The sequence below is a fragment of the Cuculus canorus genome, chromosome 2, assembly GCF_017976375.1.
Source record: "Cuculus canorus isolate bCucCan1 chromosome 2, bCucCan1.pri, whole genome shotgun sequence".
NCBI lineage: Eukaryota > Metazoa > Chordata > Aves > Cuculiformes > Cuculidae > Cuculus > Cuculus canorus.
The window spans coordinates 112,813,359-112,837,824 of record NC_071402.1 but is presented as its reverse complement, the minus strand read 5'-3'; the positions used below and the strand labels follow the sequence as shown (position 1 = coordinate 112,837,824).

General features: G+C 43.4%; 1 protein-coding gene across 1 annotated transcript in view; it reads left to right on the top strand.

The window, feature by feature from the left end:
- The window catches only part of TMC2 (transmembrane channel like 2), a 32,733-nt gene extending 19,215 nt beyond the window's left edge, over window positions 1-13,518 (top strand). The window contains exons 14-20 of the mRNA XM_054059797.1: window positions 13-141; window positions 3,111-3,178; window positions 4,049-4,288; window positions 5,623-5,748; window positions 10,430-10,508; window positions 12,034-12,154; window positions 13,265-13,518. Coding sequence (XP_053915772.1) covers window positions 13-141; window positions 3,111-3,178; window positions 4,049-4,288; window positions 5,623-5,748; window positions 10,430-10,508; window positions 12,034-12,154; window positions 13,265-13,518 — 1,017 coding nt within the window. The remainder of the gene's footprint in view (window positions 1-12; window positions 142-3,110; window positions 3,179-4,048; window positions 4,289-5,622; window positions 5,749-10,429; window positions 10,509-12,033; window positions 12,155-13,264) is intronic.
- Window positions 13,519-24,466: the final 10,948 nt, after the last annotated feature.

Genomic DNA, 24,466 nt, shown 5'->3' with positions numbered 1-24,466 from the left:
TTTAAATTACAGGAGTTCGTAAGGCTCACTGTGTCCGATATCCTGGTGACCTACATAACCATCCTGGTAGGAGATTTCATCCGAGCTTGCTTCGTCAGATTTGTGAATTACTGTTGGTGCTGGGACCTAGAGGCTGGATTTGTAAGTCCATCTCTTATAGCTGAGAACGCAGGGGTAACTTAGAGTCATTTGATCAAATGCTACAAACAGATCGTTTTTTAATTATTCCAGTGACCCTCTAGTCTTTCCTCTTAACTTAATAGGTGCAGGTAGGTTCTGCATTACTTCTCTGGATTAGCGAGTTTCATCCCAGAAAGAAACCTTCAAAAAATGCCATTCTCTGTCCCACCTCAGGACTTTAAACTATGGAGTTGCAAAAAAATTAATCTCATCTTCATTCCATTACTACAACACCAAACCTTTGGGCTCTTCTATACCTCTTCTGAAAGCCCCAAACCATTTTGTTTGTTGCCTGTGATGCAGGCAGTAGCATGCTTTAGTCTTAGCACCATCTTCTGATTGATGTTGGAAGCTGATATTATTTCTGCTGCAAGGGAGCAAGGAGCTTTTCCTTCTTCTCTCCCATACACATAACACAACAGCACTGAACTCTTCAGTATTCATAAAGGCTACATTACCAAAGCAGCCAGTAGTGGAGCTGCACAATACAGAGCAAAATAATGACCGAAAAAAAGCCTATTTTTTCAACTAAGAAGAGAAAAAACAGATGGATTCAAACAGAGGTGGAAATACTGGCAAAAACACAATTACATCACTGCACCAGTTGCATAGCTGTCATACTGGGAGGGTTTCCAGGAGGGGGTCTGGAATAGTGCAGAGATGGGCTTCACAGGTATCTACAGGGGCCCGGTCTAGCGAGGGCAGTCAGAGTCCAGCAGGTGTTTTGCTGCTTGTGGAGCATCTTACATTGCTTCTGGGGCAGGCAGAGGATGTTTCCTAGGATGGCCAGGGGAATTCTGGGCTTGGAGGAATCCCCTGGCATCCCAGCAGCACACAATTGCTCTCATGGAACACAGTCATGTTGAAGTTTGTGCTTTTCCCCTCCTGGCGATGTCCTCCCCTCACTTTTTTGGCCTTTGATTTTTTTTCTTTAGATGTGTTGCTCAAAACAGCCCTTAGAAATACCACATGGAGATTTTTGTCATTCTTAAGATCTTCTTTGTACAAATGGAAAAGGAAGTCTGGAAGTCTCTTCTGTCCCGCAGGCACTCCTTGATGTACTGAAAAAAAAAAAATTCCTGGACATCCATCTTCCACCTTTCAGTGAAATTTAAAAGAGTTGCTTTAGGGCTTATTCTGCACTTCCCTCTCTCCTTTCCCATGGTATTCAGCATCAGCTCAGGCAGGCTGTGAGGTGATTTTGCACCAAGAAACAAACCCTATTCAGAATCTGTCAGGGGACAACTAGACTAACATGACCCAGTAGATAAGTTTTTGCAGATGAGCAGTCCAACCCAGCCCTCAAGGATTTCAGGAGGAGCAAAGCAAGTCCCTTATTTATTAGGACTGTTATTTGTTAATACTGCTTTTTATTAATGTGAAGTTGCAGCCCTTAATATGGAGCAGCACTAGAGGGTTTTGACTCTGCAGTCTAACAAAGGCAAAACTCTCCTTTCATGCCAAGCCGCTCTCATGGTAGTAACAGAAAGAAGAAACCACCATGGGCTTCCCTTCTCTTTTTCTCATACTTCTTTTCAAGATTCATATATTCAATGTATTACTCCACTGGTGCTCAAGTAGGGGTCAGGGATATTTTCCCCTGGCCCAGGAATGAAAAAGGAGTGAGAGGATGTTTGGTAGCAGTTGTCTAATCCTACCTAGCCATGTATACAGCTACAACTGTATACATTTTTTAATACATACAGTGAATAAGTCTCTTGTTTAATCCAGTCTTCTCACAAGGAAGTACTCAAGGCAGAGGACAGCAAAGACTAGAAGTTGTCTTTGTTTTCATGGGAAAAAGAAGGCAATATTAACCTCTAGCTAAAGATTTGATGTAGACATGAACTAGAATCAAAAGAACAAAGAAAACAATGTTTGTACCCATCCCTTCCTAAAGCTGCGAGCAGTCAGCAAAGTAAGATTTTGGCTAGGTTTATTTTGAGTTTTCATCATAAAAGACAAAGATCTTAAACTTCACATTCATGAACTGCCAACAGTATTAACTATACACAAATTAGGTGGGGAAAAAAACACTGCACAGGAAAATTCAAAATTAGAAGGTCATCACCCATCATTTCTTAGAACAGTGTTTTCTGCATTGGAGTAAAAAAAAATTACTTTTTTTTAAGAAAACATAAAAGAAAAACTTTAAAAATAGTTCAAACGGCCAGAAGTCATCTGAGTTTTGTGTGCACAAAGGAGATATATATGTGGAGGAAACAGCAGGTTCATCCTAGGCAAATCTATCAGAATGGTCATTTATAAAATAAGAAGTATTGTCAATAGATTAGAGCAGCTTGTTCTGGACTTCCCACTGTTAGCACTTGCATCAGACAGGTTGATCCATATAAAGCATCATTTTAACTGCTGCCTGCTAAAAAGCAAAATGCCACCAGATGCCCATCAGGTCATATATTCCCACATATTTCTTCCCCTTTGCCCCCTGCTTCTGTTCTTCAGCAGTCCACAGCTGCAAAACTGAGGACACAGAGATATCTGATGTAACATTTGCCTTCCAGATCATCATTACCACTATTTAAGCATTCAATATTTTACCACAGTATAACACTAAGTCCATAGCAAGATGCATCAGCCAGAGTATAAGACCTTACCCCGTGCCATGGCTACTTTGCTCACAGCTGGCTTTATATTAGCTGGGAAAAAGATATAAATACAGAGCAACTCTAAGCACCTCCCTATAGCTTTCTAATTTTAAGCAAACCCAGAGAAAAGCAGCAGCCTACAGCAAAGTAGCTCCAATTTTTCTTTCCCCACACTGCTGCTGATCATTCAAACAGTACTCACACAGCAAGATCCCTTCCAGAAATCCCTTCATACCAGTTTTAGATAAGCATCCTTGCAGCCAGCAGCAAACAGTAATGGGTACCTCTAGCAAAGGTACAAACTTTTTTTCTTTCTCCATGCAGCCATCCTATGCAGAGTTTGACATTAGTGGCAACGTTCTGGGTTTGGTCTTCAACCAAGGAATGATTTGGTAAGACACTACCTTATTTTCTTGCTGTTGTTGCATTATTTAGAAAGCCTGCCAGTGGAGTTAAAAATCTTCCAAGACAACTCGTATAAACTTTGGGGTTTGTTTGTCTGACTGTTTGGCTACTATGCTTGAATATAAAAGTGGAAATTTTAGAAAGCCAGTTTACTTACCCCAGAGGAGCAGAAGTGGTCCAACTGCAGCAGAGAACAGTCTTGCAAATCCTGCCCCACTCTCACTTGGGTAAAATGTATGAAGATGAAGGAAACCAGAAAGGGTCTTGGGGGCACCACAGGCTTGCATATCAACTCAAGGGTGGGCACGGGGTCAGCTGAGCAGGTCAGGCAGGAGAGACGTGTCCCAAAACTGTCCCAAGAGAGGGCAAACAAAGAGCTGTTCTGGTCTGCTGTGCCAGCACGAGCAACAATATGCAACAGCACAAAGCAACTCCTCTGGAAGCAAGGCTTCTTTTATCACGGATTAATGATTTCTGCCCCTTCTTCCCCACTACAAAATCTTTGCAGACTCAGAGATGTCTCTCCCTGCTGGATAACACTCTCTTGGGATTTTCCAAGCTATCCCAAATTTTATCACAAAATGAAAATCCTATTTTTATCACAAAATGAAAAAGTTTCTTTAAAAGCACCAGGAGATCTGAGACCTTGCTGGTCCTCAATGTGTCATTTACCATACCCTAATGTGGATGGAGGTGGCTTCTCCAGGAGCACAGGGATGGTAGCACAAGCTAGCGCAGTCAGAATTTATTTGTGGGCGGACTTGCCACAACACGACCATTTTGTTTCCTTCTACTGAAAATAAAACCACTTGCAGTCTGTCAAAAAATAGCACCTGTACTTCTCCTTTCCTTTTCAGGATGGGATCCTTTTACGCACCAGGCCTCGTGGGTATAAATGTGCTGCGCTTATTAACCTCCATGTATTTTCAGTGCTGGGCTGTCATGAGCAGCAACGTCCCTCATGAACGAGTCTTCAAAGCCTCCAAGTCTAATAATTTTTACATGGGACTTTTGCTGTTGATCCTGTTCCTCAGCCTCCTGCCTGTGGCTTACACCATCATGTCCCTGCCTCCCTCCTTTGACTGTGGACCATTCAGGTAACAGCAAGTTTACAGTTGGACTTGATGATCTTAAAAGATCTTTTCCAACCTAAATAATTCTGAGATTCTGGGAAGAGTTGTGAGGGGTGGGGGGTAAATACTTTTTTTTTTTTTTTTTAGTTAGGACAGAATCAGCACTGCACAGAGCATTCAGTGGACCAAATTAACATGCCAATAAAGTATAATTTGATTGAGCAACACTATTTCCTGGGACTGCTGAGTCTGACTCAGCAAGCAGCCAGCTTGGAACAAATTGTTCTGTAGAGGTACTGTTTTAGGTTATACACTTCATAATGGAAAATGACAATAGAAAGCTAAAAGACTCAAGGGAGAAGGCAAAAGACAAAAATTCCCTCAGTTCTACAACAAGGACACATGTCAATGAGCAATGTCAGAAAATCTGACAAGAAACTTGTTGCACACATGCTATTATATGGAGATGACTAATCTGCAACGTGAAAGAGCTATTTTAACACCCAATCATCTCTTCAGAAGCCACTCAGCCTGATTCAGACCCTTGGCACACCCTCTCAATTCAACTGAAAGCTCAGCTTTCCTGGTCTTAAGTCAGATGATGAAGTTGGGATACTGTGTAGCCAAGTTTGTCTTTATTGACTCTCATCATCAGGACAAAGTCCAACACATTCCTGAGCAGAATCCCACAAGAGCCCAGGAGGAAATAAGTCTAAAGGCATAGAATGGCACACATTGGGTTGAATTCACAGGCCCAGAGATGCTGGGGAGAGAAGAAGGTCAATTATGTAATCCAGCCTTTTACAGCTTGTTCTCCTTTCATATAGAATACTCTCATCTGCTTTACCAACCCAGTTTGAAATGACTCTTTTCACTGAGTTTCCTACTAAGCCATAATCACAGCTTGCTATTTTTGTCATTACTCAGCAGCTCTTCAAGTTGGCTGATTATTTCAGAAAGCTGGAATTTGCATATGGAAAGTCATCTCTACCATGAAAAGGCCATTTTTAACAAGATACTGATCAAAAACGTATGGTTACTGCAATCTCCAAGGGGTTATACATTTCAAGGGGTTAAAGAGTCAGAACTCATAAAGGAGCCACATGTAAAAATAAATGTATTAACTCCAGCAGCAACTTGGCCTAGCAAAGATTACTCCTATAATCAACGGAGGCAGGGGAGAATGGATGGACCAATGGATAATATAAAATTAAAGCATCTCAAAATACTTGTTAGCCAACAGCAAACTGATGCTTATTGAAAGAGAAGAAACATACTATTTAGCATTGTTAGATTAGGAGCTATTTTGGCCCTCCAGGAAATACCTGTGCACTTTAACTGGCTGTTTCTCTTTCCAGTGGAAAGAAAAGGATGTATGATGTCATTCAAGAGACTATTGAGCTCGATTTCCCTGCTTTTGTTGCCAAGATCTTCAGCTATGTGGCAAATCCTGGACTCATCATACCTGCAATTCTGCTCATGGTGTAAGTTTTCCTTGCGTTATCACATGCTGGGACAGGGATAGGAGGTTGAAAAACATGTTGGGATGTTAGTGAGGTCTAAATACAAGCTTCTGCTGAGACAACAGCCCAGAGCAGAGCAGACACATACTCCCTACCTGCCTCATCTTTGCCCAGACCTATTCCACAAAAAGTTTAATTTCCCAAACAAATTAAACACAATTTTGCAGATGAAACACATTGCTGACAGAGGCCTCATTGATATCAAAGCTGTCACGGCTTCTAAGTGAAACATTTTCAGTAGCCAGCATGAAATAAATGGACAGTCTTAGCCTGGTGCCTTTTGGAGAAAAAATTTCTGTCACAGCTGGTGGTATTTACAGCACTGCCAAGCCAGAACATTCAAAAATTACATATTCCAAAAATATGAAGAGATGTGGGGTTTGCTTGGGTTGTTGGGGAGGATTTTTTGATTCATTTCAGTTGGAGTTTTTGTTTGTTTCTTTCTTTTCCCAAATAACATATCTAGAATTTGTTTCAGTGCTTTCTGATCGTTTCAGCTTTGAAACCATGCTTAACCCCTAGCATCTTCCACAACACTAGGACCAGAGCAGTTCTCTTTTTTTCTTTTTTCAAAAAGATACTTTTGGCATTGTTCTCAATGTTTCCATAGCTATCAAAGTGAGTGGGAGAGATATGGCCAAGTTTTACAGGCAGCTCTGAACTCTCCAGGCTAAACAGTGGGACACAGGGAGAGGGTTAGGAACCATATTAAATAAGCTTGCCTGCTTAGATGCTTCCTTGGACATCCACATTCACTGAAGATGCCCCTCTGGGCTGATTCAGTACAGCTGCTCTTGGGCAGTGTGATCCTTCATTCTGCATATGTTACACTGAAGATAATGCCGTGAAATTAAACCAAATATGAGTTCCCATGTTACAAAGTTTCTTAGAGAAACAGCCCATGAAAAATTCCAATTAAATAGAAAATGACCTGTCACCCCTCTGCCTGCCTCAAACTACTCACTCGTTTTAACCTAAATAAAGATTATCAGATACTGCAACTGTTATTAGCTCTATTCCTGCATGCTTCACAGTAGCACTAACAGATGCTACCACAAATACGAGATGAAAATTGCTGAACTAATCCACCTCAAATGGAAGACCTTGCCAGAAGGGCGGCAGGTCAGTTTTCTGAGGCTTTGACGTATCCTCCCACCCCCCAAAAAACGTGGTGGGAGAGCAGCAGATATTTGAAAATCATGTTTTTATTCAGTGACAGTCTTCTGCCCTTTCCTCCACTGAAAGCGGGAAGACAGAACTACACAAATCCAGTTCACGTGCTGAAGGGGCATGTTTTATCACCCCTTCCCAGTCTGAGATATCCCCACACCACAGTCCTCCCAATGGTCTATCTATCCTCAAAGCACTAGCTCTGCCCCAGTGTTCTCTGCAAAGTGAGAGATATCCTATATCCACATTACCTAAAACATCCTTGTTTTCCACCCAGATATACTGCCTGTGCAGACTTCGATAGTGTTAGATATTTGTGATTTCCAGTCATACCGAGATAGTCATAGTCCTAAAAAAAAAAAAAAGTGGTTTCCTCCATGCTACCTGGACAGGTCAGACCTACAGCTCTTTGGCAGTAGTTCTCCAATGCCCAGAGAGCATCAGGAGTCTCACAGAAGCGCTGCTCACTATGTGTAGGGAAACTTTTCTGGGAATAATCCCAGACAAAGTTACAGCTACCCTACAAGGATGCTTCCTAAAAGGATGGGTCCTTTTCTCATGTCAGAAGCTTTACAATTAAGGGACTCAAATTTAGCGCACCATCTTTGTACGCCTACAAAAATGACCTAAATATACACGGAAACAGAATGTAGATAGCTACAAATCACACACAAGTCCTCAGTTTCCTGCCTTCTCCCTGAAAGTCTTCAGCTTCTGCTGTTACTTCTGCAATGATGCTGACAGGTAAACAGAGTCAAGCTGGAGCTAGTCTTTACGCTAATTTCCATCCAGCTTTCCAAGAGATTAAAATCAGCGAAATGCAACTGCTGCAGCTTCATTTGGTCATGACGAGCAGACAGCTGGCAGCTCTCAAGGCAGCAGGCAAAGCAACCTGCAGTGCAGCCTAAATAACAAATGGCCTCTACAAAGAGCAATAGGTGGAATGTAAATGGACAGTGTTGGTTTTGATATGAGGCACTCAAAAAGTGGTTTTTCTCCTTATATGGACTGAATTAAGCCATTTTCTCAAGCTACAACAATCCCCTCTCCTTTTCCAGGTGCAATCCAAAATGCCTCTTCTATTTATTTCAGATCTTGGCTTCTGGTGCCAGACAATTATGGGGTTCAGCAGGTGACAGAAGTGCCAAACTTACTGTCATTTTTCTAGCTGCCTGAAGGCAAAGGAAAAAGGAAATGGAGTGAGAAGTGGAGATACTTTGTATGTAGGCTGTGACCTAAGCCCATCTGGGTCACAAGTAGGATTTCAAGCTGCAGCTTGCACAGCTTCTTGGAAGAAGCTAGAAACACCTTAGGTCATCAAGAGGAAGGAGGGAAAGATTCAAAACTACTGTGCAGGCTAGAGAAGGAGAGTGACCCACACTCATTCCCCAGCTCTTCAGGAGCAGAAAAACAGAGAATAGAGGTGCCAGGGCCATGTAGCATCCATAATAAGCAGCCTAAGCACAAGGGTGCATCCCCAGGCTCATTTTAGAGGCAGGTAGATCTGACGAACTCCATTAGAAGTGAATAAACTCAATTTGCTAATTCTTATTTGAGTTCCCAGCAAAGTTTACAGCTTCTCATGCTGCTGCTCACAATCAGACCAGGACATGGCTTTGCTCCATCTTTTCTAGGAAGCAGTAGATTTGGACTGCAAAAAAGGGCATTTCCCCAAATCCCCTTTCTGTGGCACTGCCTCCTTCTCCTCTCTCTCACAAGACCCTTAAGGGCAGCTCAGCCTTGGACAAACTCAACTTCCCTTGAACAATAAACCAGCAATAAAACAAGGATCGGAAACTCAGGCTTAGCCTGCAGACAGAGTGGGATCCATACCTCACAGCATTTGAGTGAGGAAGCTGGTGAACTCACATGCTTCCCGTTAAACGCAGGAGCCAGCAGGGAACGAAGCTGTGGTGGTTGAAGACAATGCTGGCTGGTGATACAGAGAGTAAGAAAGGACCAAAAAAAGAAGTGGGAATGGATTTGCTCAGTTACTCAATGAACTTGAGAAGGCATCTCAGAAGCAAAGTATGTGTCATTCCAGATGGCTTTGAAAAGGCAGACACAATTATCATTATGAAAACAGGGGTGCTCCAGGCACTTATGCCCTGGCTGATCACAACAAAACCGGCAGAGAAGCACCAAAGCCCTGGATTCCAGAGAAGTTTATTCCCTAGGCAATGAGTTTGACAATGTAGAAGAAATAAAACTATTGCATTCTTAGAGAAGATTGAAAATAACAATTTTCAAACTCACTGAGTTTTGGATTAGTGCTAGGCAAAAGGAAGCAAAAGTGTTTCCTCCAGACAGACGCTCGCAAAAAGCCTCAGGAAAGGCCATCCAAGAGTACCTTGTCCTGATATGGTTTGAGGATGCTGGATGCTGAACCTGGGCTGGAGCCAAACAAGCACATTATGAACTGTCAGGAAACTATTTTTTTTTTAAGTCTACCTCTTTTTCTGTTCCTTCGTTTGGGTTTTTTCATTGTACCTTTTACAGGAGAATTTTCTACTTTACTTTAAAACCCAAAAATTTATAGTGATGAAATGAAGGGCTGGTGCTTTTCCTAGGAATGGCTCAGAGTTACCAAGCAGGTAATGTTTATCATTTAGAATAATAAAAGCAGTCTGCAAAGGCAAGAGACATTTTGGACAAACAAAATATTACTGGCTGGCGAGTAGCAGCAGTGGCGAGACAGCCCCAGATGCTTGGGCACATTTTAAAACACATGCTTCCCCATGCGCCAAAGGCTGGCTGCCAGCATGCCCTCTCCTATCTCCTTTCATTTCCCTCCAGTTTGGCTCATTTTTTGTCCCTGGCTTTAGCATACTCTTTTTGCAGAAAAGGGGATGGGGAAAAAAGCCAATGGCTCTGCTTCAACCTGACTCCTGCTCACCCTCGGTTCCTGTCTCTGATCGCTCCTGACAGGCCCTTGTTGAGCTGCAGGAGGCAGGTGGTCCCGGCCAAGGGAAAAGGCAGTCTGTGCCTTGAGGACTGTTGCCTGCCACTATTTTGTTTCCTAGGTTTTTCTGAGTTCTCTGTATGACCTGGTCTCTGTCTTGGCTTTCCTTTGAGCCATAGCAGAAAGCTGTGCATTTTATCAGCTGAGTTGGTTTTCACCCAGGCAATGAGTTGAATGGTCTCACCATCAAGGAAAGACTCAAGGGCCAAGATAGTGCAAAGGAAACAGAGGGAGCCCATGGCCAGACAAGTGAGAGGTAGGAGGGCATGCTGGTCATTTTTCTTCTGCTTGAGCAGAAGTGAGCTACTGGACTGGCTCAGTCCATCTTGCCTGACCATGCCATAAGGCAGCTTGAATTTTCCCTAAACCTTGAGCCTCTAAAGGCAGTTTGGAGACAGCTGATGGAGAAATCGAGGTATTAGAAGGTAGGCAAAAATTAAATATTCCCTCCCTGTGAAACTTACTTTCTTCCCTGATACTACCACTAAAGCAACACATTTGTTTTTGTAGCCTCGCCATCTACTACCTAAATGCTGTGTCTGAAGCATACCAGCGAGCCAATGCAGAGCTCAAGAAGAAAATGCAAATGGTAAGTATTGATATGAAAAGCCATCTTTGAAATACCATGCACTTCAAATTTGATGTTCATCATATGCTTTTAAATTGCTCTTCACTTCTGAACAGAGTAGTGGCACAAGGAAAATATGCATTTTATGCTTTTTCAGTCCTCTCTGATGGCATTTGATGGCTAACTGCAAAGGATGGTCACATTCCATAATAGGTTAATATTTGAAACATCAAAATTATAGTATGCTTTCCCATAAACTGTGCCGTCCACCTACAAAAATAAGTTACTTCAAGGTTCAGGTAGTGTTTTGGAGCCCGAGATTTCCCAAGAACAGTGATAAGCCTATCAAAACCACAGTCAGATTTTGTACAAGCTGAAGAGCAAAAAGGCATAAATAACAACATGGCAATAACATTTTTTACCAGTAATTCCCAAAGCACTCTACAAACAGGGCTCTGTCTGTCTTTGCCACGCAGAGGGGAAAAGCAAGATACAGGCAGATGCAATGACTCAAATTAACAGAGTAGGATTTGGACCTCATGATACCCAGAATGGGGAGAGGTTGCAACATGCAGAGGACCATAACACAGGGACCTCTGAACTGATATGAATTAGGTCTGGCAGCAGAATACCTGCAAACGAGCAGCTCTACTCAGATGTCTCAATGAGGAAAAGCAAAGGTGTCCTGCTATCAGGGCCCCTGCTGGTCTGGCAGCACCAACTTCCCCCAGTGCTTTCCTGATGAGTCTCTAACCCTGTGCTGTTTTGTACTACATAGATGCGTCCAAAGTATCGAGCTATGCATCAGGAGAGGGTATGATGCCATCAAAGGATTGGTATAAGCCATTTTATTGGTTCAGGGCATGATTCAAGCCAAAGAAGCAGTGCCACATCAAGAAACGCATTGCTTAAAACAGATATCGATGCAACATTAAAAGTGAGGATGTAAGCACTGAGACTTAGGTAATAGGTGTCAGGGAGGAAACTTCTCCAAAAACACCTTATAGGTAGAAAAAGGGTCCACTAAGACTGACTTCTGTTCAGCATGATTGTCCTGTGCAGAAATTGTTCCTGGGTATTTACTTCCTCCTACCATCTAAAATGAAATCTTTTGAAGATCTAAATGTATGCAAATGAAACCAAAGACAGACAGACAGTCACACTGCCGTGCCTTCCTCCTCTTCCTCTGGCATTTATTACTGAAATCCTCCCTCCCAAGATGTCCACTTTTTAACAAACTAAAACCCCAATGAGGGCAGATTGGCAGTCGCAGAAATAGACAGACAACCTGGTAGACCTAAGCCATGTTATGAGCAAATGCACGAGCAGAGCCATTGCTTCCCAGGCTCTCAATCCTGCCCAAGATGTACTTTCTTTCCCTTAAATCCTTCATCACTGGAACAACATTCAGAACCTTAAACCTGGCAAAGACATTACAGTCATACCAACAAGCACTTCACCAGGCCAACCATGAAACTAGGCCACCAGTTCATGGATTACACCTGCAGTCTCAAACTAAACCAAATGTTTTTTTCCATTGATGCAGCAACGTGAAGAGGAGAAAAACAAGAGAAACAAAGCAGCCACCCCCAACCCCATGTTGCAAGATCTGGAGGATATACTTACACCAAATACAAAAAGTGAAAGTCAGCCCAAACAAGCAGAAGGTAAACACTAAACAACCTCCTCCCAACCCTCCTGAAAAGGCTCCTTTTGATGCAAAACAATGACTGGGAAAGATTGAGAAGCTCAAGCAATACATATCTGCAAGGGATCAGATTAGTATAACTAGCACAGGTTTTGTCTGCTTAGAGACGACCACCTGTCAACGGACACCCAGGAAGGGCGAGATTTTAGGCTGGGTTATGTCTCACACAGGCTTATCACAGTGTGGGAAATTTAATCCCAACTTATGAATCACATCCCATATATTAACCACACCGGTCATTAAACTGGCAATTTATTAAGGGAACACAAACTCTAGTGTTGTTTCAGGGCTGATGAGTTGCATCAGACACAGACTTTTCTCCAAATTTAGGTTTTCATTGGAAAATTCATTATGAATGAGACAGAAACCTTTTGTAGGACTGCATTGTTCTTAGGGCAAATAAACACATGCTGTAAGCTCTGCTGAAGAGGGTCATGCCTGGGCAGAAAGATGCAGGAGAAGGCATCTGAATCAGGGCATTCTCAAGCAAGGAAGATCCTCCAGGCTTGGTCAAAGAGAATCATTTCCTGACCACCAGAGCCTCCTGCTCACATTTGTGAAAAAACGGTGCACTACATGGAAGTTTTTTATTTTATCTAGATGTAGATGAGAAAAGCAAACTTAGTGCCACCATAACCCTCTTGGACTTAGATGGGCTGTTTCTTGGAGAGGCCAAGACAAGCTAGAAAGCTCAGAGCAACCTGACACAAATTGTCCCCAATGCAGACCCAGGCACTCATTTATTATAAATGGAATTAGTGCTGGCAGAATTGTGTATACACTGAAAATAAAAAGTAAAATCGGTAATTACCCATGACCACCACACAGCTAGATGTGTGCCAGCATGGCTGGTAGGACTATCATGTCTCAGAAACGCACCAGTAAGAACCTAGGAGGAGGACTAGGACAGCAGAGACTCATAGTGGCTTTTGGCCAGGGGCTAACAGTCTTACTTACGGTTTCTTCACTCAGATGTGCGAACACAAATCCCCAGACATTTTGGTAATTGCATGTGGAAGAAAGACAGTGTATGCTCTTGAGAAAATAACATTCATAATCTTTGCTCTAGATAAGAAAACAGAATCTCCTACTAGAATCAGCCCTGCCGGGAAACAAGGCAACACCACAGCCCTGGACAGAAGCCCCGTGACTGGTGGCAGAGGAGCAGCATACACCCTGCCACCACACGTATTCACGACACAGCCACCACCAATGGGTGTCTGGGCACCCTACCCTGGCCAGCCCAGGCCTAGAGGACACCCACTGGGACCATTCCCTGGAAGGGGAAGAGGGAGGCCACGCTATTCACATGCTGCTCGATAAGCTCAGAAATGTTTCTCATTTGATATTAAAATAGAGGTGCTGCATGAACTGTCAGAGGAAATGATCACCGTATGTTGGTCATCCACTCGTGATGAAGTGTATCTGTTCAACACTGACTATCTAAATCAGTTTTGTTTAGAAGCTTAGTAGTACTTTGGAGTTGTCACCCCCAATGTCTGAGCTGATTATGATCACAAAGGAAACAGGAGGCAGTTCAGATGAAAATCAGCCAGCGCTGTTTAACTACTACATACAGGACACGGCCCTGCGGCCACCAGCTGCAGCACAGTGAGCTTGCTCTGTCGTGTGAATGCCTGTCAGTCTCTTCAAAGGCTTCTTCAATTAATAAAAGTATTGTGTGTTTACCTGTTGCTCTAACAAAGGAGTAATTTTTACTGTCTCTCTACCCAATGAATTAAGAATTCTTTAAAAAAATAACAAAAAAAAAAAAGCGTTCCTGTTCATCTGCATGGCAGCTGGAACTAGGAGTAGAGGACACCTACTAGACCAGCACAGAAGGCTTTGTCAGCTGCATTTCATCCTTCATGATAGCCTTCATCTGATCTATCTCCTACAAACTATCATCTTTTTTTGTTTCAACCCCACTGTGCATCTCACCACCACTTTCCCTGGGTTTCTCACTGTGCTCCTGTTTCCATGGTTTGTTAACAGTAGCTTGCAGCATTAGTTCAATGCCAAGATACAACTCCTGATTTAGTGGCATCTCCTAGCACAACTGAAAGACTAAAAGTGTTTTGGCCTAGTTTCTGATTATAAAAAGTTAGGAATTTCTGATGCAATTTAAGGTTTGTATCTGCAAGATCTACAGGACTTCCCAGAACTCCATGGCAGGATTTCTCTGGGTTGACCTTTTACACCTACAATTTCTTCCTGTCGTTGACTCAAACACATCTTGGTTCACGTGGTGGTGTTCTTCATTAAAATTCCTACACAAAATAGACTGATGTTCTCCAGTAAAAACAAATCTATAAATACATCTAGCAACAATTCCACCACAGCTGGGTTACTTGGAATTAAAAGGTTCTCACCTTGAATTATTCCACTAAATGTCACAAATATTGTCATACAATATGTTCAGTAAGGGAAACTCAGTAACTTATTTCTCCTCTACAGCCTGACAGAGCACTGAGCATTTGATCTTCAGTCTGGGAATATCCACCTTCGAGGAGCTGGGCAAAGGAATCCAGTTAGGTCAGATATGAGGCAGACTGGGGAAAGGATTCAGTTTTTCAGGTCTAAACCAACAAAAGTATTTAGCCATGCAATTCCTCAAAGGAGTCCTCATAGGAATTAAGATCTTAAATATTGTGCTGTGCTTATTTGTAGATAGAGACCTAGATCATTTTTTGATGTCTGTGTTTCGTAAAAGAGATCAGAGCCCCAGAGAAGTATTTCCAGGAGACACAGACGAGAGTCAAATAAAAGCAGGATTCAGGATTTCTTCAAAAGTTAAATCGTTGCATTGTGCATTCAAATACAGAAAAGTTAATGGGTTGTTTGTAGAAACAGCTGTCCATTGTGTGCAGGGGACATCCTTCTCTGCAGGGGTCTGTAAAAAAATATTGGTCAGAAAGTGCCAGGGGAAGTGCTGCCAGCCTGCAAATCCAGAAGGATGTTGTAGAAGTAACACAGTACCCTGATTTCAGCTCAAGCAGTCTGCCCTGCAGACTCCAGTATCTTAGGAAATGGTTCTACAAAGAGGAATAGGATTTCCCTCCTTTTAGCTTCTCGTTCTCGCATTAAAACACAATTTGGTGAGAGGAGATGTAGCATTAGATCTCACTCACCTCTGCTAGAAAACAGAAAGGGGCTGGAAATGTGCATGTGCCTACACATATGTACATGTGTAAGAAAAGTGGAGAATATTTACTTGCACGAGGAATATAAGAGAATATAAGAAACATCATAAAGAAGCCATAGAGAACTCCAGACAGGTTTTGAACACATTAGCACCCATTAGTTAATTAATCTTTCAGGGTTTGCTCATCTCTAGTTATAATACATTAGATCCACCCACTGATCAATGTCTTTTGCAAGCTCTGAGGTTTCAGGATATGAAAGCGATGGTATCAGCTAGAAAATTATTTCTGCAGACCAGTGGCAACGCTCTTCCTCTACCCAGTTTCCTCTGTTAGAGCACAATTGTGACAGGCTTAAAAATGTCAACTCTTGGTCTTCATATTGACTGAAATTATTATTTTGCTCTCTGAGTTTTGAGCCTATTTACCAATTACTGACATGCAACTGGAGGTTAAACTTCACAAACTCCCAGGTGCATTCAGTAGTGTTTGGTTTCATCCCCATTTTTCTATTGTTAAGAACTGCAATAAGTACTCGTCTAAGAACTGAGAATTGATTTTTCCCCCCCCCCCCCCACCTCCTTCCCTGACATTTCTTGGAAGATTATATGCATCCCAAGCTTCCCCAGGGACTCAGGCAAACTTCAAGGGGAAGGGAAAAAAAGAAGAAAGCTCAGTGGTTTATACTGCGAGTAACATATCACATAACACATACTTTGCATTCATATATAAGTAGAAAAGCCCTCTGCATTGCAAATTTTTCACATCATCTACTGTCAGTAGCTCAAATGCTGCATCCAAAAGCAGCACTTTTGGTAAAAATCGAAGGAAATAGCTAAACTTAATTCTTTTATTATTCTTCTCACCAAAGGCTTGTTTATAAACAGGCAGCTCTCCTGGGTATCAGTTTTTAGTTTCTATGGCCAGACAGAGCACAGAAATACTGAGCATCTGCTCGGTATTACTGATGAACAGGAATCTCAGTAAAAGAAAAATAAAATTAAAAAGGGCAATTTTTTAAAACACATGGTTTAACATGAGCTGTGAAAAGGGTGCCAGCATACCTACTTCTATAAGGGTCAAAAGTGCCATTTAGCAACCTCTTTCCTACTGTGCTCAGCCGTAGTATGAGACAAACTGCTTTCTGTATAAATGAGCAGAAAAATAACAGACACCACTAAATAGGCTGGCTCATAAAATCAGAAAAGTGGTCCAAATAGCTCACGCACACGCAAAAAATACAGTGATTTTTGTATTCAGTACTGTAATTCTGGTGTCTTGGCTTTCCCAAAGCATAAAAATCAGCTTTTCACTCCAGAAGGAGAATAAGTTCCTTCCAAAATAGAACTTCAAAACATTTGAACTTGTATTTTTAGTTTGCTTATATGAAGCTTTCTGAGGAGAGAAACATTGCACAGCACTGCTAGTGGCAGAGGAAGAAGGCTTTCCTCATACCAGCTAATGAGCCACTGTTTTGGGGAAGGATATTTGGTTTCTTTCAAGGTACTAAGGAGACGTGTCCTCTGCACATCTAAGCTAAAGAAAACACTCAACTTCAGAAAGGCTCCTCACACTGCAGTAACCACTGCAGGAACAGGAGCCATGGGATGCAGCAACGCAGGGACCTGCCGAGATCTACCGTAGGAAAACTTCACTGACAAATCTAGGTAAGGAAGACAACTGGCAGCCATTCCTCATGCCCAGAGAAACTTCCCATTGATTGAGACCAGTATTTTTGCAGCTTATCCCCATACCACAAAGCATACTGCTTGGCACACACAGCCAGGCAGAGGCTCTATCAGAGCCAAGAGCACCACAGTGATTTCCACGTTGGCGAAGATGCACTAAGACTCAGCCTAGTCAGGCCCCTGACTTGATCCAAGCAGGCCATGGATGCAGCAGGTCGTCCACCTTTCTGCACCCCCACTATGCTCAAACTCCTCTCTGTGCCCATACATCAGGTGCTTTTGCTACCACCAAAGCACATCACACAAGGACCATTGCAGCTTGACTCTACGGCACCTCTAAATTGTGTCTCTTCAAAGCAGCAGAGTCCTGACAAAAAAAAAAATACGAAGTGCTCATTGAGAGTCTTTAAAGAGTGATCCCCCCATTTTGATTCATGCTGCATGCAACATTATCAGCTTTCCAGCTTGACAGCTACAGGGATTTTCTTCTCTCCATCATGCTTTTCTTGCTGCTTGCATAAGCCCTGAGGCAGCAGCTTGTCCTTTGGCAGGTGGCAGTCTGGTTTCATCTGCAGCCAAGACTTTATCGCGCAGAAACGCTCAGATGCAGGCTTTCCTCTGGGGAAAACGGCAACTCCGGAAACCAAGGATTTCTAGGTCCCAGCCCATTTCTCACACAACATAGTCAGCGTTGCTGAATGTGAATTCAGCATCGTGTTTTAAACGGACTATACCAACACAATGCTATGCTGTGGCAAGTTAATGCAGAGAGGCTTGGCTTTGCTGCAATCATTCATTTCCAACCACAGGATGCCATCCCTAGGTCCCCTTCAGTTCAGTCATCTAGTCACCAGTGGTGAACATCGTCTCCAAATCTTAAATTGTTATCACGTGGTGCTACCCAGGAATACCAGCATCCTCTAAGCCTTCGGCAAATGGGGGCCACTAAGCTCCCACATGCTGGAAAAACATCTGTGTACGTGTATCCATGCAGGCACCGAGATAAAGGTGAGCAGATTTTAAAATATTACAGGTTAATATTAATTTTCTGTACTATTCCTTCATTATTCTCACCAAAACTGAAAAGCACTGAGGTAACGGGATGCGTTTGCAGCTAGTGCTCTGAGCATCCTCCCATGGCAGCATACAGGTGGAGGGAGAAGATCACAGCCACTCAGGGACAGATGGACAAATGCCACTTTCCAGCAGACAAAAAACTTTGTGTGTACCAGCATCAAACCACCATGAAAAGGCCAGACATGAAAAAGCCACCCAAAAGCAGCAGAACAGCCAAGCAGAAGGACGACCACAGAGGGTCTTCCTCCCCATTCCAAGGAACAGATCCAGGCAGGAGAGTTCACAAAGCTGAGAAATCAGGTGGGTTTGGCCCCAGGCACAGCAAGCAGATGGATCAGAAATGCAGCAGCACTGCATGCCCCTCAGGGCCAGCACAGGGGTGTGCACTGCGCCCACCTCTGCCTGGTACAAACAATTAAGGTTTTTTGGCAAGGAAACAGCTAGAGGAACAGAGGTAGGAGAGGTTTTTCTAGTGGGAATTGAGCAATGCTTGCAGAAGCTGCCAATGCTATCTCTCTCCAGGAAATGTGAAAGGGAGAAAAAATAACCTCAGCTCAGTTGAAGATAAAATAAAAACAATCATAGAGGCATAGCACTGTTATCTGGACTGCTCAAGGACGAGCAAACCATCACAGTGATCAAGCATGCAGATAAAGTTAGTAGTAGGTGGAACATTATTAAGAGTAACCCCATTTTACTGGGGAACAGCAGCTGCAGAAACACCACAAGCAGTGGCGTCTTCCCCCATTCTCCATTCTCCCTCCCTCAAAGCAAAGCTCTTTAGGGGAGCCAAGGCTTCTTCTGCAAAAGGCTGCAGATCCAAACCTTCCTCTAATTAGGAAATATTTCACACATATGAGACAGAGTTTTGGGCTGGTTTGTTTTGGGGTTTTTTTTTTTTTTTTTTGCATAGCAGCAGCAGTAAATAATTCAGTGCCTAAGCAGACATTTAGGATCTTCAAAATAGGAAGGTTATTATCAGATTTATTTAAATCTGGTACCAAGAGGACTCAGGCACAGGTAGAGAGAAAGAAAAAAAATAAAGCCCATTCTGCCTCCATCACTCAAAGCACTTTGCTACAGCATCTTTGGCACAACGGCACCACTGCCTCAACATGAAGCAGAGCTTCCCTGCCATCACAGTAGCACTGCTGCAGCTTGCAGGTCCCCTAGCTCCATCCGTGGGGAAATGACCCCAAGGCCAGCGCTGCAGGGGTTTTGTAGAGAGCCCCAGCAAATCAATCTGCTTCTCTTCAGAAAGACCAGCACGTTCTGGAGAAGGCTGCAGAACTATTTTGAAACTGCATATACAAATATAACTAACGTCACTGGCAAGCTTTCCCTTACGAGCAGCTGCAGCTCAGCCTGGGAAACTCTCCACAGCTCCGGCTCAACTTTCCACATATTGGCCATTGTTCCCACACAGCATGGGGTTGTGCTACAGCAGCAGAGAATCAACAGCTGTTTTCCCCCTTTGAACTGCCCTGAGCATTGACCTGTGGACAAAGCCAGTCCCCTCAGACAGAAGGGGTGGTAATCTGCTGTAACCTGTCTACAATGAAAGACAAGTGTTAGACACAAGCTGTTTCAGCCTCTTACATCCCCCCTAGCGTCATTAACATGGAGGGTAAGCATATTCAAAGACATTTTGCTGGCTAATCTAGTTGTCCTGGCAGAGGACAAGTCACCACCAGTGTATGCAACACTACCATAGTGGCACAGAAGCCAAAGCCAAGTAGCGTATTTGAACAGGTTATCCACCAAACAGCCAAAACCATCACTTCATGGGGGATAAACCAAGCATACATTGCTCACAGCACTACTCCAACCCAAAGTGTTTAGGAGAAAAAAATTCTACCTGAAAATACAGGTGGGTTGCACGCAGATGGAATAGGGGCCTTGGAGTGGGATTCTGGCCCAAATAGCATGCAGAACTCTCATGTCTTCATTGCCACCCCAACAAAAAACACAGTAAGACCTCATAGACACAACGTGATCCTCCTCCTTCCACTCTGCCCCACAGCATCTCCTCCAGTGCAGTCTGCATGGGGAGAGGCAGCCCTGGCTTCCCCCCAGCCTCCTGCCAAATCAAGTGCCTCCCAGCCAAAAGTACATCCCAACACAGTGTGAATTCAACCCCTCTTAGTCACAGTTCATTTACTAATTGCATTTCAGATTGTTGCTCTCTCTGGGTGAAGGGAAGCCTGAAGCACTGGCAGCCATGAGCCACCAATGGTCAGCACAGTGCCCCTTCCCTGGCACACCCTGGACTTGTGTTCAGAGGGAAGAATAGGGAAAGCAAGACAGAGCCTCCGAAAGTAAGATCTGTTTAAAAGTATTTGTAAGGTTATTGCTCTTCCTGGCCATAGGTGAGAAGAGACCCTCAGGGTATTTTGGGGGACAGCTCTCTTCCCTGGTCAGCCAAGGCACCCGCCTGAAGCTCAGAGCCATTGCTTCTCAGGCTCTCAATCCTGCCCAAGATGTACTTTCTTTCCCTTAAATCCTTCATCACTGGAACAACATTCAGAACCTTAAACCTGGCAAAGACATTACAGTCATACCAACAAGCACTTCACCAGGCCAACCATGAAACTAGGCCACCAGTTCATGGATTACATCTGCAGTCTCAAACTAAACCAAATGTTTTTTTCATTGGTGCAGCAACGTGAAGAGGAGAAAAACAAGAGAAACAAAGCAGCCACCCCCAACCCCATGTTGCAAGATCTGGAGGATATACTTACACCAAATACAAAAAGTGAAAGTCAGCCCAAACAAGCAGAAGGTAAACACTAAACAACCTCCCCCCAACCCTCCTGAAAAGGTTCCTTTTGATGCAAAACAATGACTGGGAAAGATTGAAAACTCAAGCAATACACATCTGCAAGGGATCAGATTAGTATAACTAGCACAGATTTTGTCTGCTTAGAGAAGACCACCCATCAATAGACACCCAGGAAGGGCAACATTTTAGGCTGGATTATGTCTCACACAGGTTTATCACAGCATGGGAAATTTAATCCAAATTTACAAACCACATCCCATCTATTAACCATGCCAGCCATGAAACTGGCCTAAACAGGTTTACAAACACCAATACGGTGGGACAGCCCTCCTCACCCTGCAGTAACCACTTACCCCAAACTTATCCCAATAGCTTGGCACTTACCTGAACAGAGCAACCTCCATCTCTTGGATCACAGAGCCAGCACAGACCAACTTGCCACTCCAAAAGGACAGGTCCACAATGCATTCATCCCACCTGGGTACCACACAGTGTCAGTAACTTGCAGCATTGATAATTTGCAGCATTTTATATCACAAGTCTCAGATTTGACATTTTAATGAAATTCCTGCTTCTATATTCAAGACACAGTTCAAGAAATCCTAGTTCTCATTTTGTAACAAGACCACAAATACATAGCTTTCATGGAAGGAAAATAAATTTTAAAACAAGGTGAAGGAGCAGTGTAGAAGTCAACAAGGAATTCAAGCCATGTTTAGGCAAACAAAGCTAAGACTAAAAAAATCAATCTCAAAACTTTTCAAGTGGTTGAAGCCTCGAAATCAGAAAAACTCATTGCAAGACTTTTTGGCCCTCCTGAAGGAGCTGGTGGAGCACAACTAGCTGCTTGCAGTATTTAAACAAAGTGGATTTGCCTCACAGAGCCTCACAAAAAGCCAACAGCATGCTCACTCCTGTCCCACACCAGTCCTTTTGAGCAAATGGGAGGAGAAGCTCCAGCCTCCAGCACCTGGAGCTTGTAAAACCTTACACAGCTGGGAGCAGGCACGTGGCTTAATGGAGAAGAGATGCCATGGAGAGGGAAGCAGCGTGGCTTTGGGTTTTATCGTTCTTCTCAAAGTAGAGCCTCTTATAAGCATAATAATAAGTGAAGGGAAATGGTACACACTCTGATTCCCTTTCTACTTGTGCTACTTATTTTTCCCTGTTTAGGCAAAGCCGACAGGTGTGGTGAATTGTGTACCTGTGAGCTTTGGAAGTACTACAGAGAAGACAAGACACTCTAGAAATGCTGGAAACAATAAGCCAAGCAGGATGGATGAGCTAGAAAGTTTCCAAGGCATCTGCAACTAGAAGCATTGTGTTTCTCTGCACTGAAAGCCAGCAGCAGCTCACACTTGCTCTGTTAGGGAAATTTAAAAGCAAGATCAAGGTTTGCAGCTGAGCATGGAGACAGGAAGTTCACTGTTTAGATACCTACAGAAAAACAGTAGTGTTTGGGTGTTTTTACAAAAAGTATATTATGATCCCTGTGAGAGGGCATCATCCTGCTACAGGGAAACCAAAAAGCCAAGGTAAGAGACAGGGCAAGGGCCAGCTGGACCAGCTCTGCTCAAAAGTGCAAGAGACAAATGCTGGAGCTGAAGACACGTCTCTGCTAGTTCCCATAGCCAGGTGATTTGTAATGGTATTAAGTCTCTCCTACAGGACTGAATAGCAGCTGGGATATTTAGGAGGAGCAAGCGATCTCACAGCAGGGACTCACCTCGAAAGGCCCAGGTGTGCTTACAAAGCAGCTTTTGATCATCCTTCCCTCGCTCCCCAGCCAGGTCGCCTGCAGCAGCAGAAGCACAAACAAATCAGGAGTAACAGCCCCATCTACTGGGGTGTTGGAAATGATCCACGCTCTCGCATTTTCACAGAATCATAGAATCACTAGGTTGGATAAGACCTCTTGGATTATCGAGTCCAAACATTCCTACTGGCCACTAAACCACCTCCGTGAGGACCACATCTACCCATCTTTTAAATACCTCCAGGGATGGTGACTCAATCATCTCCCTGGGCAGCCTCTACCAGCCCTAGTGACCCCTTCCGATCCATCACCATCATCAACCTGAAACCTGCCAGGCAGGAGCAATGCTCAGGTGTTTGCCTGCTCCCAGAAAGGCACTTTTGTTAACATGCTTGCACCTGAGAGCGGCAAAAGGCTCGTATGTTTGTCCTGACCTAGTTCAGACCATCTTCTTCACTCTCAGCATCCCCTCAGCTCTCCAGAGTTGAGGTAGCAAACAGCTTCTGAGACCAGAACCAGCTTCTCGGGCAAAGCTAACGAATTCAGCACTACAAGTGATAATTAAGACATGTGAGCTTCACAGCAGCTTTCCAGGCTTTACAGCAGCACTGCAGGGTCTCCAGCCACGGCACAGGAATGAGCAGTGCTAGTGTACACGATAAATCGCAAAAGTTTATATGTGCGTTTGACACTTCCGTCCTTAGGGCAGACTAGCTCTGAATGTGCCACACTTCCTATGCTGAGCTCCTTGCTTTCCATAATCCTATATCAAAACCTAACTCGCATACTGGGTTAGGTAGGTGCACAGTCCCTTTGGATAAATGAAAGGTTAACTTTTCCAGCCCTCAGCATCCAATTCTGGCTCATACAGTGTGCCCCACTCCCTCTTCTTCCGAGCTGCCTGTTGTTAAAAACTCAAGGCCCCACAGTAAGGGTGGCAGGTACACGATGCTGGTGAAAGGTGGTCTCTGTTAGATCCACAGGGGTGCCACAGTACCCCTTGTTCTGCCCGGGAGTCACTGGCAATACTCTGTAGCCAAAATGAAGGGAGTAAGTTGCCTGACTCAACCCAACAAACCCATCTGAGTGTAGCACAATAGCATTTAGAAAGAGCAGAAAGATTTTGTACCAGAGCAAGTTCCTCTGGCCTTTGAAGTAGAGCTAGAAAGCCACCATTTCAGAGGACACATCTAACAGCTTTTAAAGGATTTATGTTATTTATGCCTGAGCAGTACTAGTAAAACTAGCAATTTTGTAGCCAGTGAGAAAAACACTGACAGACATTTAGGACTCTCTCACAGGAGAAAAGACACACTAGTTAAACTCAGGCTCTATGAACTTTATAAACTTAAGTTTTAAGCAGTAACCTAGAAAATGCATGTTTGTCCAACTACAGCAGTACTAAACAAAATCTTCATTATATAGTTTTATTTATCAGTGACTACTGAATGCATAGAGGAATAGGTATAAATAAAAATTACACACTTTCAAACTTGGACAGTAGAAAAATGGCAGTGAGTATTCTTAAAAATACAAGCATAAAACGAGCAAATAAAACCAGCTTCAGAAATCAGTGTCCCAGGAAGAAAGAAATTCAGAAAATCACAGTTGTGGATGAGATTGTACATAGCAAGACCATGCCTCTTCACAGGGCTGATAAACAAGGATGTTCCTCATTCCCATCGCTACACAGAGCTGTGACACATTGTTCTATCTGCTGTAGAGACTCAGTGCAGATAAAGTTTTCACAAACTCAGATTTTGAGCTTTTCACAGACTCCATGCTGCAAGGGCTGGGAGCTGGTAGAGCCAAGCATTGGCTAGAG